This window comes from Mustela nigripes, chromosome 3, assembly GCF_022355385.1.
Source record: "Mustela nigripes isolate SB6536 chromosome 3, MUSNIG.SB6536, whole genome shotgun sequence".
Classification (NCBI taxonomy): domain Eukaryota; kingdom Metazoa; phylum Chordata; class Mammalia; order Carnivora; family Mustelidae; genus Mustela; species Mustela nigripes.
The window spans coordinates 88,333,355-88,348,071 of record NC_081559.1 but is presented as its reverse complement, the minus strand read 5'-3'; the positions used below and the strand labels follow the sequence as shown (position 1 = coordinate 88,348,071).

The following is a 14,717-nucleotide window of genomic DNA, read 5'->3' as shown; positions in this document are numbered from 1 at the left end:
GTGTTACCGAAAGATATACTTCCTCTAACATTGCCTGAATTGTACCTCTTCTCCATACCTTTGCCTTTGGATTCTGCATACTGAAATTCCCTTCTCTAGCATGATAAGCTGATTTTAATTTAGAAAAAGGATTGGCAATATTTTCAATAGGAACTTTTAAAATGGGGATAGGGCAAGATTCACTGATACAATAAAGTGAATGTAAAAATAATAAAGTGCTCCAAAATGATTTGCCTTTTTCATCAGCTTCACCAACCTCTTTCTTTCCTTCCTTCCTTCCTGGTAGCTACATAAGCTAATCTTGTGTCCACCTGAAATCATTGTTGTAATGACTAACAAAATATCATCACAAGGTAAAATATTTCTTTTCTGAAAGAATGAAATAAACATTTGAACTAAAGATTAATTCTGAATACTTTATTTTTTTAAATTTTTTACTACTTTAAATTAAATTTATTACATTTAATTTTCTCAAATCAATTATTGCATCAAATTAATTGACCTGGGTTAGTTTTTGAATATTTGGAATATATATGTGATTTAAACAGAAGTTTTTTTTTTTTTTTTAAACAGAAGTTTTAAGGATTACTAATTTTCCTGTGTTAAGTTATTACAGATAATAAAGTTTGCCATTTCACTTCAGTCCATTTTGAGAAAGCTCTAATTTGTAAATTAATTCCAGGATTTTTTAGCACTTTCTCCTAAGACTTTATTTTTACCAGCAGTAATATAAAAGGAAAAAAAAAGCCACATAAATTTTTAAATATAAATCAGTATCTAAAATACATTAGAATAAATACATTAGAATTCCTAGAATCTAAAATAAATATATTAGAATAGATTGTGAGCGGGTGGAGAAAATTGTAATTTCAATTATTAGGAAAATTATATTCCAGATGGCAAGTAAAGTAAAAAAATCAAATGGAATTTTAAGAATTCTGAATATGTATTATTCAAGGAGTGATATAAAAGATACATTCGAGGTGATATATTCAAGGTGATATAAAAGAATCTTATTCTTCTCTCAGTTCCATATCAAATACACTAATTAACACATTATACACTCAGAATTATGTAGGAACAGGTTCAGGATAGAAGAGAGAAATCAGGAAAGAACAGTATGTATATTTGTGTGTGCATATTTGTATGTTTGGGTGGTGAGCTCTTCAGATGACAAGGAGTTTCATTCCCTACTCAGTTTTAGTAAACTCTTCACACAAGTTGAAAAGGACATTGGGATGCTGGGTAAACAATCACGTAGATTACATAATCATGTTTTCTTGAGACACAGAAGACAGAATCTCTTTTTTCACTAACATGAAGTGTTTCCGTATTCTTTTAATAGAGTAAAAGTGGACAATGTCACAGAAACTGTTGTTCCCTTGTACATTGAAATGTTTGATTATTTTGCACCGCAAATGTACTCTAAACAGGATTGTGAATTTTAAAAAGGGGCTTATCTTGTTCACAGCCACTTTTAATGTTAACATAATGAATCACCTTAAGAAGATCAAATTTCAAAATAATGTTTTGATACAGTTCAGTCGATCTGGTATCTATTAGTTGAGTTTGTTCACTTCTTTGCATGGCTCTGAAGATTTCTGTGGAAATATCCTATACTGAGAAGCCTTGGAATCTACAGAATGCATTTTTATTGCTCATGCAATTTAGATATAGTAATATTATTACTATATGAAATTATGATATGAAATACTATGTAGGAAGAGATGAAGTTTTCTAAAATATAATGTGGTGATTTTGAACATTCTCATTGTAAAATTTTTGCAAGCACATCCCTATATATAAGTACACCCATATACAAAAATCCATTTTTCTTTCTTCAAATAAAGCTAAATTATGGAGATTAAAATATCAGTGTTATAGAAAATCATTAATAATAGATATCTTTTCATTACCCTCACCAGGAAGAAATTGATTTTTTTCTATGGAACATTCAGAAAAACAATTCGTTGATACAAAACCATTCCCAAGACCAGAATATCACCTCCCAAATGTTAAACTTTTCTCCTTATTAATTTTCGCAAAGGATACAAATATACCACCAAATGTACTTTAGATCCTTTATTAGAAAAAAAAAAAAGGAGACAAAGGCATCTTTGAATCACGTCTTTGGCTTTATGTATAATTACTTAAATTGGAGTATGTGCTTAGAATGCAACAAAAAGAGAAATGGATTTAGACAGAGAAAGTGATTCAGGCAGAACTGTTCTACAAGAGAAAAGCATCTCTAAAAATCAATACAATGTTTGAATTAATCTGGTTTCTTTCTTTATTATATCTCTATAGATGAGAAATTTCTTTAGAAACGTGACAGGCTGGTGCCTAATTAACTCATCAGAAAACAAGTTTTCATTGGGTGTGGCATAAAATTAGGAGAAAGGTTGAAGATACACCCTCCAGTAAGGTGAAAAGCAAGCACAGATCCAAATATACTTCTCGTTATTTTTAAATCCACCTCAGGCCATAATAAATTACTTGGCATTTTAAAACACTTCATTTGATGAAATCTAGAAATATTTAAAAGGCTAAAATTGTTCACTCAGCCTCCTACCAAAAAAAAGGAAAAGAAAAAGTTTGTCACTAGTGATAAAGATATGAAAGTTGGAACAGTTAGAAATCTGAATTAGAACAGGAAGAAAGATCGAACCATAAACAATTATATATGTTAAATGTATTTCAGTCTGAAGTATACACTGAGTTTTTAAAAGTTCAAGATAAATCTAGTACCATTTTATTTTTATTCCAATACTTTGTATTTATATGAATCCCGTGTTTTACTATTAACATATTCCTTCACCTATTAGGTCACAACTCTAAATTTTACTAGAGAACTCTGATATATTTTCGTATGATTCACAGCACTGAAATATGTTTGAGATATTCTAATTTGTGTAACCACTTCCGAGGAAGTTTTTGGCAATGTGATAATTTCACTCTTTTAGAAGCTCAGTCACACATCTATCCAAAAACTTTTTTTCCTTAATGTAATAAGAAGCCTGAATTATAACTGAAGTGGGTAGAATTAGGCTCTAGAAAAGATAATTTCTGAAAAGAAAATTAAACTCTTTGACTCCTATCACTTTATAATTCCATACTTTACCGTTTTTCTGTTAATATCCTTCTTTTAAGTATCCAATTATACAAAAAGAATACATGTTAAAGGTCTTTAAATAAAAAAAAATCTTATTAATTATTATTACACATGTATTCATAACTAAAACTGAAAATCTTTTGGCTCGTTTTGTGACCCCGATAGAATTCAGGCTAAGAAACAAAACTCAGCCAAAGAAGGAAACGCTCTAACTTCTCAGACTGAATCTGTCCACAGAACCAGAGATAGTCTCTTCTGAAAAAGGGAAAGACCCAGTGGCCCAGATGATCTATGGTCTCTCAATAGCCTTACCACCTTGGACTACCTTTCTAAGATTTACTCTTTTTTCCAGTGTATCTCTCTGGTATTGAATCCAGTTACTGCATTCAGCCCTGTGGTAGGCAGCTGGAAGCCAGTAAGCCCTGACAGGACCCCAGACAGGTTTTGTTTGTCTGTACATGGTTGGCCATACAATGTTTTAAAAAGAAGTAGCTTACATTGAACGATGTAAACACATACAGATATAGAGCTGCTTCTGAAAAACTGGAACTTTAGGTAACCTGTGATCTGTTTGCACATGGCAGCAGTTAGTTTGTGTGAATCTGGTCAGAGACCAGACATGTATCTCCAGTTTTCTATACTTTTCTATTCCTTATTGTCTTATTGACCTCAACACAAAGGACAGGTTACTCACTCTTTAACTGCTCAGCTTCAATAAATACCCTTTGTGTTATACTCAGCTGGTGGGAATTTGACTGAGAGACTTTTGATTCAGTGGTTTCTTTCTGGGCTTTATCTTGGAGCCAAATTTACTTGACTGATACCCCGATTCTGTTTCCAGATTTGGGTCCTTACCTCAATCCTCAACTTTTTCTTTTTTCTTTTTTTGGCTTCATACTTCATTTCCTCTCTCCAACCAGTTTTATTAGAATGTTTCATATTCTGGTTAACCTTTTGTTAACTTCTAGATTTTAATTATTTCTCCCTACCTTCCTTAATATGTAGGTAAAAACATGACCACTATAGAACATAGATGTTGCTTTTTTAAAAAGAAAGAAAATTATAGGAAAGTAACATTAATTATAGGAAAATTCTAATTATAAAAAATTATAAAATTATAGGAAAGTATAGGAAGTAACATTAAGGAAAAATTCCTGGTAATACCTCATACTAAAATATTTTGTTGCAGAGGTTTTACTTCAAATATTCTTTGTTTAAGTAAAGGTTTAGAGACACTGTATGGTATTAATAAATTTAATAAATTTATGACACTGTATGGTATTAATCTCCTATGACAAAGACTTTTCATTTGTCTTTTCCTCAAGAGTACTGTTTTCTATGAAATATGTAATTGTTTCAGAGTCCAGTGTCAAAGTCCAAATGTATTTCTTTTTCTTTTTTTTTTTTTTAATTTTTTATTTTTTATAAACATATATTTTTATCCCCAGGGGTACAAACCATAAGTGTATTTCTTTTTCTAATGGCATTTTTCAATAAAGCACAAGAAGTTATAGGTTTGAAATGCGTATTGATTATCTCTGGCAATAAAATTCTTGCTTTCTCAATAACTGATACGGTTATGGTTGAAAGAAAAGGCAGGTTATAGGTTCTTGAACTTCCTTGAACTGTGAATAATTTAATAGTGTGGTTGGATTGTTCCACAAACAGACTCACCCTGACAATGTAGTCCTTCATCATACCCATCTGAGCAGTCCAAGACACCGTTGCACAGTTGGGATAAATGAACACATTTGTTGGTACCAAGGCAAGCAATGTGATTCAAGGGGCACTTGATTTCTACCTCTTCAGGACCTGAAAAACAAAAATGTAAAAATGGGTTAGTTTGGCTTTTAATACTAAAACCATTAAGCACAAGAAATTACCAGCCTTAATTTATAAGACAAAACTATAGAAAATAACTACCAGAAGGCAGCTCTGACTCTCAGGGATGTCCAAATTAGCCCACGTGGTTAAAAAGCTATTTTTTTAAAAACTGCATAGCATATAAAATAGCATGTATTTGGCGGTGTCTGGGTGGCTCAGTGGGTTAAAGCCTCTGCCTTTGGCTCAGAGTCCTGGGATCCAGCCCTGCATCGGGCCCTCTGCTCAGCAGAGAGCCTCCTTCCTCCTCTCTCTCTGCCTGCTTCCGTGCCTACTTGTGATCTGTTGCTCTCTGTGTTAAATAAAATAAATAAAATCTTTAAAAAAAAAAAAAAAGTATGTGTTTTTTCCAAACAATACAAATAATACATTAAAGACACGAATATTCTTTTCAAACTTTAAGTGGCATAGACTTAAAATCTGATGGCTGCTTTGCATCATTGATTTACCTCTTATCTTTAAATTAAGTGGGCCAGGTACTTAAACACTGTACATCTCAATTTCCTCAACTGGGAAACATGGAGAGTTCCAACTCCTTGGCAAAGCTCTTGTTAGAATTGAATCCAGTAACAAGAACAAAAAGGTTTTAGTGGAATTTAAATGAAGCTCTGTCAATCTAAAATTATTTCATTTTTATTAAGAATAGCTAGTTATATACTTATTTACTTTATTATAAGTAAATAAATATATATGCATTTATATGTATATAACAGCTAGTTATATACTTACTTACATATGGACTTTTTTGTTTAAAAAAAATCTTTACTGAGCAATTACAATACAACTGAATTTACTTAGGAGTGGAGAGGCAATGATGAACAAAGAATACTCGTTGAGTTCTCCTGCTGATGATAGATATACTTAGGTTGGAATACCAAGTCTTCTGAAGCTCACCAATTCTGAACTCTCATCCAACATCCAAATTGTACACTGCTATATCTAAAGTTCAGGTTGTTTATTCCCATATCTTATCTACACTTCTTCGATAGGCACTCTCCAAATTTGCCATGCCGTGATTCTTAATCTTGCCCAGCTCTCCTAAGTCCAAGTGCAGTCATGCCATATGACTACAATCGAATGTTAATCTGACACTGATTACTACAAGAGCCCAGATTCTATAGTCAGGCACACTTAGAATTTAATCACAGCAATGTTAATACCCATAGGACATTAATTTATTAAAGCAGCTAAGCATTAATTTTCTCATGTATAAATAAAACTATCAACTGAGTTTACTTTGTAGGCTTGTTGTGAATGTCAAAAGTTATTGATGGCAAAGCACTGAAGTTTATGAGCTTTTTTGTGAGATGTGGGCTCAGAATAGGAATTCAACATGTGTTAATTATGTAAATAAATGCAGCAGAGTGGACTTGTTAACAGACTCTGGAGCCAGTTTCTTGGTCTCATCACTTATAAACAATAAGTTGAAAAAATTATGTACCTTTTCTGTGCTTCATCAGGTTGTTGTAGGGATTGTATCAAAAGCTTTTAGCATCTTTCCCAACATCTTTAGCATCTTTCCTTTTTTTTTTTTTTTTAAGAGTTTATTTATTTATTTGAAAGAGAGCAATTGAGAGAGCACAAGTAGGGTGTAGGGGGAAGGGGAAGGAGAAACAAACTCACAACTGAGCAGGGAGTGCAAGGTGAGACTTGATTCTGGAACTCCAGGATCATGACCTGAGCCACAGCAAGACGTTTAACTAACTGAGCCACCCAGGCACCGCTGCCTTTTCATAAACACTTAAATTACATAACATCCTTTTATATCTTAAGATTCCTCTCCCCACAAAGCCAGACTTGCCAAAAGTAAGATACATTTTGAAATATCTTCTCAAAATGAGTGATGGGTATATGTGATTTTGTTGGATGCTAAAACAGCTTTCAACATTTTGTATCTGGGGGATATAAATACATTGTTATGATAGAGCTTCAATAGATGAAGTACTGGCTAATTGGTTTCCTGGTATTTTTTTTCATGTATATTTATACAGTTACTGACATACAAGTTTATTATTTTTGTCTAATGCCCATCCCTCCAAATCCACAACTCATTTTATTGTAACATGTCTCTGTAACTTGAATATCAATATATTTTAAAACATACATTGTATATAAATATATATATATAAATATGCGTATATAATACAAATATAGAAAATATATATAATACAAATATACAAATTTAAATCCAACTCATAGGAATAAAAGTAAGTGAAACTCTTTTCACTGAGAGTTTCTTATATTAAATCTTTTATTTATAAGATTAACATAAATTCACTTTAAAAAATTAAATTCAAAAATGTAAATTAGTCGGGCGCCTGGGTGGCTCAGTGGGTTAAGCTGCTGCCTTCGGCTCAGGTCATGATCTCAGGGTCCTGGGATCGAGTCCCGCATCTGGCTCTCTGCTCAGCAGGGAGCCTGCTTCCTCCTCCTCTCTCTCTCTCTCTCTGTCTGCCTCTCTGCCTGCTTGTGATCTCTCTCTGTCAAATAAATAAATAAAATCTTTAAAAATATATATATATAAATTAGTTTTGAAAAGCTATAAATTTCTATGACCAAGAGTCACAATGCAGTTCTTTTTAAAATTAATTGGCTGATTCTTAGAAATTTGAGAATATATATCCTTGCATGAATGTCAAAGTAGTGTTTAGACCAGATATATTTAGAGCTCTCCATAAAAATTCCAAAAATAGCCCACAGAAAGAACACTTCAAACCTGGGAGCCTAGAAATTTTACAGAGGCCAAAGATGACTCACTAGTCTTTTTAAAAGCAAGTTTTTTGTTTGTTTTAAGTAATATATGTGTTGGTTCAAATCAAAATTTTGGGGGTTTTTTGGGTTTTTTGTTTTGCTTTGTTTTGTTTTTACATCCTTAAGATTGTCAGGTCACTGATTAACATGATAGAGGGAGTGAAATGCACATCTGGAATTCACGAAACTAATTTTGAGAAACAGACAAAAGATGTTGGAATTTCTCAGAAGCAGTATACAAAATTAGTAGATTCTTCCTAGTGGTAACATGTAGGGATAAAAAAAAAATTTGTTTGGATGAAAGAAAGAGCTAAGTAGTTTCTTCATAGACTAGAGACTATCGTTTTCCTCACCTTTAATATACTCTATTCTTGACTTCCATCACTGCTGGGTAACTGATAAGATAGCTGGCACATGGCTTGAAGGATTTTACCTAAACCAGTCCTTCCCAAATCATCATATTAAAGCACATTAAAGCAATGATAATATTTTCAAATTACACAAAAGTAAAGAGCATAAGTTATTTATAGAGATTACCCCAGGCCTTGGGAATTAACCTCAAAATTGAGGGTATCAGCATCTCAAACCCTTTTGACCAGTACTGGGATACTTCAGTTGGAAAATGCTAACTTCAGTATTTTGTCATTGTCTTTCTGGAAGATGGGGGCAGTTTAAGAAACATCAATGTTCTTAACTGAAATTATCCCAGGAACCAGGCAATATGGGTATTCAGTATATGGTTGCTTTGAGAAATAATCCATCCTTGATTCCCAAGGATCATTTGTGTGGTAAAGGTATGCTTAATCTATGAGGCTCCTTTAGTCTACCTTGTAAATGAAGAAAAGACTCAACCAGATCACCAATTCTAACCAATGATCTGTGTGACAGGGAGAAGATTGTGATCATTGAGATGACACGAATTCCTAAGACTATGTCAATGTGGCAAAAAATGATTCCTCTCATGAAAACCCTGGGCGTTCAAGACATTTCACAACCAGAAGCCATAATCTGGACCTAGCAAGCAACAGGGTCAGAAGCTACCTGAAATAATTGGAATTATCTCTTCAGTTACTGAAACGTTAGGATTTGGGGGACCTGAGAGAAGGACCGGGGTGACAGGGAAGCACATGAGGAATTTCATAATAGTACAAACACATTTCTTAGATTATCACTTCAGTTTTCAGTAATGCATAGTCAGAACACTTCCAGTCTCTCAAATCTAATTTTAGGTGACCTGAACAAGGTAGCAGAATTTAAAATGTAGTAATTAATTATAAGAAAGAGAAGCTCTATCATTAGAAGGACTTAAAAGAGATAAACACAGGAAAATAGTATTCATGTTTTTAAATTTTTATAAGCCTTATCCAGTGAGTTGAAATAGGCTTCATTTTTTAAACTGAACCACATTTTACAAACAAGTTTTCTAGGATAATGCAAGGGCAATGTGACTCATCTTTTTGTTTTTGAAAGTCTAGTTTATTTATATATATAAACATCTTACTCTGTTCAATAAAAAATGGTTAAAGAGATATTAAGCCTGATCAAATGTCTTTTCTGACTAAAGATAATTGTGATAGCACATTTTGGGGAAGGATGAAGATTTTTCTTCTATAATGGTAGATACCATCATTTATCAACACTTGTCATTGTTTCATCATATCTCAGCAGGACAAGCATCAATCCTCCCCTCAAAGCAAATATCCCCACCTTACACTCTATCACAGCCCACTTTCTGAGTTTTGTCCTATCAAGATTTGCTGTTTGTTTTTATTTCCCATTTCTGTCTATCCAATGGTTCTAAATCTCTGTCTATAATCTCATTCAGTTTTCTTAGCCTCCACTCAAGAATAAAGTCACTTTTGCTGATTGAACTTTCCTGCAAATAACACCCTTTCTTTCCTATTTTTTTTAAACTGTTAAATTTCTCCAAAATAGAGACCGCACCTGCTGTATTCCCGCTCCCTTCTCACTCCCACCTCTGCTCCTATCGCTGTTGAGGTGCTTTTGGCCAACGTCTCCGTGATCCCACTCATAGGGAAGCCAGAGGAAAAGAGTATCTTTCAAAAGCTGACCAGAGTTCCTCTTGTAGACACACTTTCTGCCATTATTTCTCATGCCTTTTATTATTATTGTTGTTGTTGTTATTTATGCAGTTCCATGAGGACACCTGGATGCATTTCAACAGGCTCTTGGATCAACTTTCCCCTATCTTTGCCTGAAAAACACAAACACGCTGTACACTGCCTGACTCAATATACAATTGCTGAATGTATATTGAGTGCATTTTAACTCCTGGCTAATTTCCACTTTCTTCTATGTGCAAGGAGTTAACTTTTCCAACCATCAATATGTTCTCAAAATAGGTTTTATAAATATCACTTTCACCCAACAACTACTCTCAGAATCACAACCATTCTCAGTTGCTGCCCACAACAAAACCAAACTCTGTGGTCTGGTTTCATCATATAATTGAAACTCAATTAACATTATTTACAAGTTATTTTCAGTACTTGCAGTAAACTTCCTTCAGAGTCATCTTTCACGTCTGTAAAATAATCTAAAATAGTCCCACTTCTGGAATTTTCTGTATGCAGTATCACCACCTGGAAAGTAAACCTCTCTTTTTTACCCAAAAAATCCTTCAAGTCCAAACTCTGGTTTCTCCATCAAATTTTCTTCGTGAAAAATAACATGGCATACTTGGGAAGTTATTAAGTTTAAAGACCAAACCCATGATTTAGAGTTTTTATCTGCCATTTATAAATTACCTCAACTTGAATTAAGAGTTGAACTTCAGTGAAATACTTCCTTCACATTTGAAAAATGGGGATAATAATAGTGTCTACCTCATGTGATCATTATAACAAGCAAATGAAATCACCATTTGGGAACACTATACAACCCAAGAGGGTTTTTTGTTTTTGTTTTTATTTCTGTTTTTGTTGTTTTTTGTGGGTGTCACTGATCCCACAATATATATGAACTCATACATTGTTTATTTTATCACTTTTTTTTTACAATATAGTTTTTTTATAATATAATTTCTGTGTGCAGTTTATGAACTGTATTGATATATGAAGTTTCACTCAGATTTCATGAGGCATGAGCCTTTTATTCTATTTATTTATTTATTTGTGTTTTATTCCCACCTCACATATAAAATGGTATGTAGAAACAGAAACATATTGATTACTAGTTGATATGAAAATCAAATAAAAACTGGCTATATAAAGCCATCACCAAAAAACACAAGATGCCTTTAAAATTCAAAAATTAAAAATTATGTACCTTTGGGTTTTATTGAATTATATCTGTCTACTTACTTAGATGACTGAGGTTGGATTATCTTGTGAGGAATTATTTGGAGCTCAACTTCTAGCAAAGCCAAATGTTGATTTAAAAATATATACATGTGGAAGAGAGGCAAGATGGTGGAGAAGTTGGAAACCCTGCTTAAACTGGTCCTAAAAGTGAGCTAAATATCTACCAGAACACTCTCAAAATCCATGAAATCAGCCTGAGATATAACATTATACACTCTGGATCTTTACAGGGCAGAAGATATCGGTGGAGAGGTAAAGCAGAGTGGGAATGCTTGGACTGTTACCAGAAGATAAACAGAAGGGGGAGGGAGTCACCAAAAACAACCATTAGAAAGTAATACCCCAATATGAAAGTGCCCTCTGATTAGGGATGAGGATTAACTTGGAGACTGGTTAAAAGCACTCAAAAAGAGCAAAAGATCTTAAGGGCAATTGGTGGTCACAGTCATGGGCCCAAGCCCATGGTCCTAGGACAGTTACCGCTAGTGATCACCCATGCCAGAGAGAGCGCAGTGTCAGGGGGAGGGGAGTTTCAGTCCATGGTCCCTGAGCCCACAGCTTTCCGCTGCTTGTACCACTGCTGAGGCTGGGCACACTCCTGCCAGCACCTGAGAGAGCCCGGTGTGGGCACCATCCTGCGGTCTCTGGACCAGCAGACTTCCGTGACCTCTACAGCACTCTGAATACACCCAGCCCATGCCTGAGAGAACCCGGTGCAGTCTTCAGTCAGGGTCCCTCAGCCCACAGTCTTCCACGACTTGTGCATCTCCCGGGTGTGAGCACAGCCAGCATGGACATGAATCCTAGACAGCAGTCCTGGCAACAGCAGCCACCCAGGTTCGGGCTCACCTGGATGAATACTGCTCACAGTTTTAGTGGTATGGGGGTGCAGAAACAAGTGGTGACCTCAGGCGACCACTGATATGGTGGCTGGGGGTATGCACCATCTGTGGGAAGTTGTGCTCTTCAGTGGAGTTTGCAGAAGGGCAGTCTGTGTGTTCTGGACCACCCAGAGCATAGCAGAATGAGGGTTCTCTCTGAGGTGGAGGTCTGGGTGCGGACAGTTTATTTTCCATTAAACTTCCTAAAAGCCACAAAAAGTCGTGAAAGAACAAAAACCTCCAGAGAATAAAAGCTAAAAAAAATGGTTTCCATTGAGCCCAGTCCCTTGATAGTGTACAGGGCAACTCAGCCCAAGCAGAACTAACTGAAAAACAATGCAGCAGACTCCTCCCCCAGAAGACAAGCCAAAAGAACAAGAGGACAACCACCACAGGTCCCCATAAAACTAAAACCCTAACATCAGACAAAAACAATATTTTAAGCTCCTGGTATTGCCCCCACACCTGTATATTTCATAGACACAACTTTTCTTCCTTTTTTTTTTTTTTAATTCATTCTCTTGATTCTTATTCTTTTGATTTTTTTAACCTACTTACCATTACAACTAGAGGTTTAATGCAACATATTCCATAATAACTTTTTAAACTTGAACTTTTTCCATATACCAGTATTTTTTTTTCTTTTTTTTTCTTTTTCTTAATATACATATAAATATTAAGCTTCAAGCTGAATATATCATTCATGATCTAGGCATGGTTTTTTTTTTCTTATTTAATATATATAAACCAGTTTTAATTTCCCTGTATCTCTGGAAAGTTGAGTCCTTTAACAAAGATAACAAGATTCACCCAGGAAGAACTGAAATAACCTTCCTCACCCATACTGAGAGTTTATAACCAACTTTGTATCTTATTCTTCTGTTAGTGTTTCTGTGTATTTGTTTTTGTTTTTGTTTTTGTTTTTGTAATATACAAATCTTATTCTTAGGGTTCATTTGGCTGGGTTTTTCTTTTTTTCTTTCTTTCTTTTTTTTTTTTTTTTTTTGTCTTTCACTTTACAGTAAGTCTTTTTGTTTGTTTTTGTTTATGTACCTTATAAATCTTACTTTGGGGCTCATTTTGGCTGGGTTTTCCCTTTTTCTCTCTCTTTTTCTTTCTTTTTTTTTCTTTTTTCTTCCTTTTTTGGTGGTAATTCTGATTGTTCTGAAACTTTCCAGGGTGTACTTGCCTCGATCATGGTTGATATATTCCCTCAACCACCTCTCACCGGAACTACTAGGAGGAGGAACACTCAACAGAGGAAAAATTCAGAGACTGTGCCCTTTGTCACAGAACTATTGAATATGGACATAAACAGTATGTTGGAAAGGGAATTCAGGGTAACAATTATCCAGACAATGGCTAGGTTGGAGAAGACCATTAGTGGCAACATAGAAACTTGAGTGAGTTGGGGAAATCAGAGGGGGAGACAACCATGAAAGACTGTGGACTCTGAGAAACAAACTGGGGATTTTGAAGGGGCGGTAGGGGGTTGGATGAACCTGGTGGTGGGTATTATGGAGGGCACGTACTGCATGGAGCACTGGGTGTGGTGCATAAACAATGAATTTTGGAACACTGAAAAAAAGTCAAATACATTTTTTTTAATAAAACACACACACAGACAGACACACACATAGAAATTATAAGGGCGGAAGTGAGGGCTGGTTTGGCAGTACTAAAAAATGCTATCAGTGAGATCCAATCTAATCTAAATACTATAATAGCTAAGGTAACTGCGGCAGAAGATTGAATTAGTGATTTAAAAGACAAACTGATAGAAAAGAAGGATCAGGAAGAGGCCTGGGAAAAACAGCTTAGAAAATGTGAAAACAGAAAGGGAAATAAATGGTGCCATGAGACATTCCACCATCAGAATTATTGAGATCCCTGAGGGGGTGGTGAAAGAGAGAAGAGTAGAAGATATAGTTGAACAAATTCTGAATAAAAATTTTCCTAATATGGGAAATGGAACAAGTGTTCCTGTCCTAGGGGCAGAAATGACACCCCCCAAGGTCAATGAGTCTAGAAAGACCTCCAGACACTTAATTGTGAAATTCATGAGTCATAAAATTTTAGACAAGAGGTCTTAAGGGCAGCTAGGGGGAAGAGATTCCTTATGTACAGAGGAAGGACCATCAGAATAATGTCAGACCTGTCCACAGAAACCTAGCAAGCCAGAAAGGCTGGCAAGACATATTCAGGGCATTAAATGCTAAGAATATGCAGCCAAGAATACTTTATCCAGCATGGCTGACATTCAAAATGGATGGACAGATAAAGAGCTTCCAAGACCAGCAAGGTTTGAAAGAGTATGTGACCACCAAGCTGGCAATACAAGAAATAGTAAGGGGGTTCTATAAAAGAAGAAAGTACCCAAGAGTGACAGAGAATAGAAATTTATAGAGACAATCTACAAGAACAAGGACTTCTCAGGCAACATGATGTCAATAAAAATTTATCTTTCAATGATCACTCTCAATGTTACCAGGCTAAATGCTCCCATAAAACAGCAAAAGTGATGCAGACTGGATAAAAGGACAGGACTTATCCATACGCTGTCTACAAGAGACACATTAGGAACCTAAAGATACATCTAGACTGAAAGTAAAGGGATGGAGAATCATCTTTCATCCCAATGGGCCTCAAAAGAAAGCTGGGGTAACAATTCATATATCAGATAAATTAGATTAAAAACTAAAGGCTGTAGTCAGAGATACAGAAGAATAGTACATCATTCTTTTTTTTTTTTTAAATTTACTTTTTTTT

At 34.8% G+C, this 14,717-nt stretch overlaps 1 protein-coding gene across 1 annotated transcript in view; it reads right to left on the bottom strand.

The window, feature by feature from the left end:
- The window catches only part of LRP1B (LDL receptor related protein 1B), a 2,002,169-nt gene that overhangs the window by 1,293,429 nt on the left and 694,023 nt on the right, over positions 1-14,717 (bottom strand). The window contains exon 3 of the mRNA XM_059394361.1: positions 4,787-4,924. Coding sequence (XP_059250344.1) covers positions 4,787-4,924 — 138 coding nt within the window. The remainder of the gene's footprint in view (positions 1-4,786; positions 4,925-14,717) is intronic.